At 68.0% G+C, this 3,708-nt stretch overlaps 1 protein-coding gene across 1 annotated transcript in view; it reads right to left on the reverse strand.

The window, feature by feature from the left end:
- Window positions 1–57: 57 nt before the first annotated feature.
- The window catches only part of PTPN23 (protein tyrosine phosphatase, non-receptor type 23), a 27,634-nt gene continuing 23,983 nt past the window's right edge, over window positions 58–3,708 (reverse strand). The window contains exons 22-25 of the mRNA XM_014526554.2: window positions 3,595–3,699; window positions 3,152–3,290; window positions 2,950–3,066; window positions 58–2,714 (exon numbers count right to left, since the gene is read on the reverse strand). Of these exons, the coding sequence (XP_014382040.1) occupies window positions 2,166–2,714; window positions 2,950–3,066; window positions 3,152–3,290; window positions 3,595–3,699 (910 nt within the window). The 3' untranslated portion in view covers window positions 58–2,165. The remainder of the gene's footprint in view (window positions 2,715–2,949; window positions 3,067–3,151; window positions 3,291–3,594; window positions 3,700–3,708) is intronic.

Below are 3,708 nucleotides of genomic sequence, written 5' to 3' on the forward strand. Positions count from 1 at the left end.
CACGCTGCAGCGCCCCCGGGTTGAGAATCACCGGCTGCTACAGACATTCGGGGAAAAAAAGATGAAGGTTGAGACTCGCCAATCCAAGGTGAGGGCAAGGCCCTGCCATGCCCTGCTCTCTGCCCCGTCTGCCCCCGGGCTGGAGCTGAGGGGCAAGGGCCGCCTGTGGGGTCTCGTGCTAGCAGGGAAGGCGGCAGCAGTGCGAGATGGGGGACGAGAGCATGTACCGGCGCATGCAGCACCTGGGTGGTGCAGCCTCCCTCCCAGGACCCCTGGCTGAGAGCTCCAGGTCTACAAGGTGCCTCTCGACCCTGCCTTCTTGGAAGAGGGGCGCGGACCCACTGCGCCCATCTAGGCCGCCACACTGGGCTGCCCACAGCACTGGGCAGACAGACTCATCCAGCACGTGCACGTGGAAGCGGGGCTGCACTGGGCTGACACTCACCGTGTGCAAACCAGGTCACTTTGCAGCTCCTGGGAGGCGAGTGGCACCGCTCTGGCTCTGACGGCCACAAGCCTGGTTGGCCATAACTTTTAGGGAGATGGTGCCAGAGAAGCTGCCGGCTCCAGGCCAAGCCCCTTTTTATAGCTGGCGTCGCACGGACTTTGACCCTGGCTGAAGGGCCGCGTCCCCGCTGGCGCAGCCATGTTCTCAGCTCGCTCGCTGCAGCCAGCAGTGGAGATGCAGCGGGCGCGGGTGCTTGTGCCCAGGGCAGAACCAGCGCTAGCCCCCTCATTGTGCATGTCCGAGCCCATCATCTTACGGACCTCCCAAAACACCGCGCCCCCTCCTCCCCCCCGCCACAAGCAGCGAGCAGAGCAGCCCCCGGCGCCAGATCAAACCTTCCGTTTATTTTAGTAGCAAAGAGCTGAAAAAGTCAGTTCTGGTTAGAGGCAATCTGGAGACAGATGCTGGCACCCGGGTGAAGGCAGAGACCCTGGCGTAGTGGAGCTGCCTGGACCAGGCAGGGCGGGTGCTGCGGGCCACGGCCCGGCTACATGCAGGGCAGACCGGGCTCCCTGGGCACTGGCGGCAGCTGCTGCACCCAGACACATGGGGAGCAGGGGCCCAAGGCGTGAGAGAGGCCAGGCAGAGCCCCCAGCAGTGGAAGCTGCTCCTGGCACAAGCACGAGGCCGCAGCACTGGCTGGGATCAGGGTTTGCCTGCGCTGGTGGCCCAGCACCAGCCTCCTGGGTGCAGCGCAGGCAGCAGCACCCACGGCCCCTCTCCCAGGCTGGCAACCCTGGTGCTGCAGAGGGAGGGGTGGTGCCTGCAGGGATCCCACTCGCTCAGGGCCCTGCTGGGTGCAACGGGCCCCGGGAAGCGAGCTGAAGTCTCTTGAGTTTGAAGGGACGCTTTACAGCAGGCCTGCCGCCAGCACGGGTCGAGGCAAGCAGGCCCAGCTCTGTGGTGCTGCTGACTGCACAGACCCCAAGCGGGAGCAGGGAGCAACGGGGCAGCCGGCCCGAGAGGGGCCTGGTGTCGGGGAAGAGCCTGCAGCTACAGGGCTCAGGAAGAGCGCGGGGCCAGGAGGCAGCTGGAGTGCTGCGCACAGCCAGAGGGAGGTCCTTGGTGCCCTCCAAGACAGCCTCCACCCTGGACAGAGCTGAGGGCAGGCCCAGGCTGTGCCCCGCCGCCCCCGGCTTCCACACCAGATGGACCCCGGCGGTGCCTGGCTGCCCCCAGGTAAAGTGCAATTGCCCTCTGTCTCCAGCGCAGGGGCAAGGAGCTGCGAGCCAGATGCCTGCCCCTGGAGGCATCAGCCAGGCAGAACCGCGGCAGCCGCCGGGACCCTGCCGGTGAGCGGGGGGCCAGGGGCGGCGCAGCCTGGACTGCAGCCAGAGCTGAGCCTTCAGACAGGATGGGACATGACCCTCCCAGCCTCCCCAATCCCCTCTCCTGCTGGGGAGGGAAGGGCACTGCTCAACGCGGAGGCAGGAGGAGACAGCCCGGCCCCTTATGCGTCTGGGCTGGCTGCTCCCGGCAGGCCAGGCCGGACGTACCGAGTGGGTGGGAGCAGCCAGAGGCATCGCTGTAGTGCTGAGTACATCCAAAGCCCCCAAGTCCTGGGCTCTGCCCGCGTCCAGCAGCTGCAGTTGGCTGCTGGGATCGAGGCAGGCAAGGGCTTTGGCACTGCCGGAGGCAGAGGCCCCCCCGGCCACACTCAGGCCCTGTTGAGGGTCCAGAGGGGGTCGAGCATGCTGAGAGGGTCGTCGGAGGGCCGGGCGCCGCGCAGCCCCTCGCCGTCGTGGGGCTGCAGGAAGCTCTGCTTGCTGACGCGGGGCTTACCCCGCAGCGAGCTGTCCAGCGAGAAGGCCTCAGGGGTGAGCGAGGCCAGCAGCTCCAGCGACGAGGACGAGGGCGCCGCGCTGGCCGGGGGCTCTGCGGGGGGGCTCTGCCCTGGGATCTCCTCCACGTGGTTGCTGCTCTCTGCTTCAGGTGCCACCTCCGGGGCAGACGTGGGGGGCAGCTCGGCAGGGACAGGGCTGGCACCGTCTCCAAGACTGGGAGGCGCTGCCGCGGTGGTGGCTGGGGGCACCGTGCCCGTCCCAGTGTCACCTGCGGGGGCCGGCTCGGGCAGCAGCCAGGGCATGGGGGGCTCAAGGCCGGGGGCACAGGGCTTGATGCTCAGCTTGGCAATGGTGGCCTGGATGGAGCTGATGGGCATGTCCCCACCCAGCACCAGGTCTTGCGGGTCCTGGTGCACGTAGAGCTGGAAGGAGAAAAGGAAGACGTGTCAGACTGGTCCCATCAGCGCTCCCCGCACAGGCCGAGCCCCCACAGGTGCCTGGGAGCAGGCGTGAGCAACAGGGCCCCTACTCTGCATCAGGCGTGCCTGGGGCAGTGGGGACGCAGCCAGCACGAACAACCAGGCCTTGGCCAGCTCAGCGCAAGCTGCTGCAGACCCTTCCCTGCCACTGCCCCTTCCCCAGCTCAGGCAGCCCTACCTTGTGTGCGGCACTGGGTGGGGGGGGCTTGCTGGCGGCGGGCGCAGCCACCCCATGTCTCTGCAGCACCTGCTCCGCATGCTTGAGGACAGCCTCGTAGCAGAACTTCAGGTGCAACTGGAAGGGAGGCCAGGGTGAGGGGCAGGGCCGGGCACGCCAGAGATCCCGGCCCCGTGCCCCCTCCACAAGCTCAGCCCGGTACCTTCTCCTGCAGCATGTGCTTCCTCTGCCGCCGCATGCGCTGGACGAGCTGGGCCAGGTCCGGGATGCCGTTGCCGGCCTCCACCTCCTGCATGGCCGCGTACAGCAGGCAGAAGGCACCCGTGCGGCCCACGCCCGAGCTGGGAGAGGAGGGCATGGCGTCAGGGGGGGTTACAACACAGAGCCCCAGGGATGCAAGAAAAGCAAGGCAGGCACCCACGGGCGGGAGCAGCTGCCTGGCCCAAGCACAGGGGTGGGGACAGAGAGGACATCCCTGGGGCGAGTGGAGGGAGCTGCCTTTCCCCTGGAGGCAGGGGAGGGTGGCTCCGAGTAGTTTGCAGGGCACCGTGCACAGCCCTGCCGTATGCATGCAGCCACCTCCCCCAGGGAGAAGCGGGGCTGGGGCTGCTGCCGTGAAGGCCCGCACCTGCCCCCGGGCTTTACCTGCAGTGGACGACGACGGGCGTGTGCAGGGGACGCTGGTGCAGGTAGTGCCCGTGCACCTCCTGGATGAAGCGCAGCAGGTTCCCCTTGCTGTCGGGCAGGCCCCTGCAGGGA

Source organism: Alligator sinensis, unplaced genomic scaffold (genome assembly GCF_000455745.1).
Source record: "Alligator sinensis unplaced genomic scaffold, ASM45574v1 scaffold1675_1, whole genome shotgun sequence".
NCBI lineage: Eukaryota > Metazoa > Chordata > Crocodylia > Alligatoridae > Alligator > Alligator sinensis.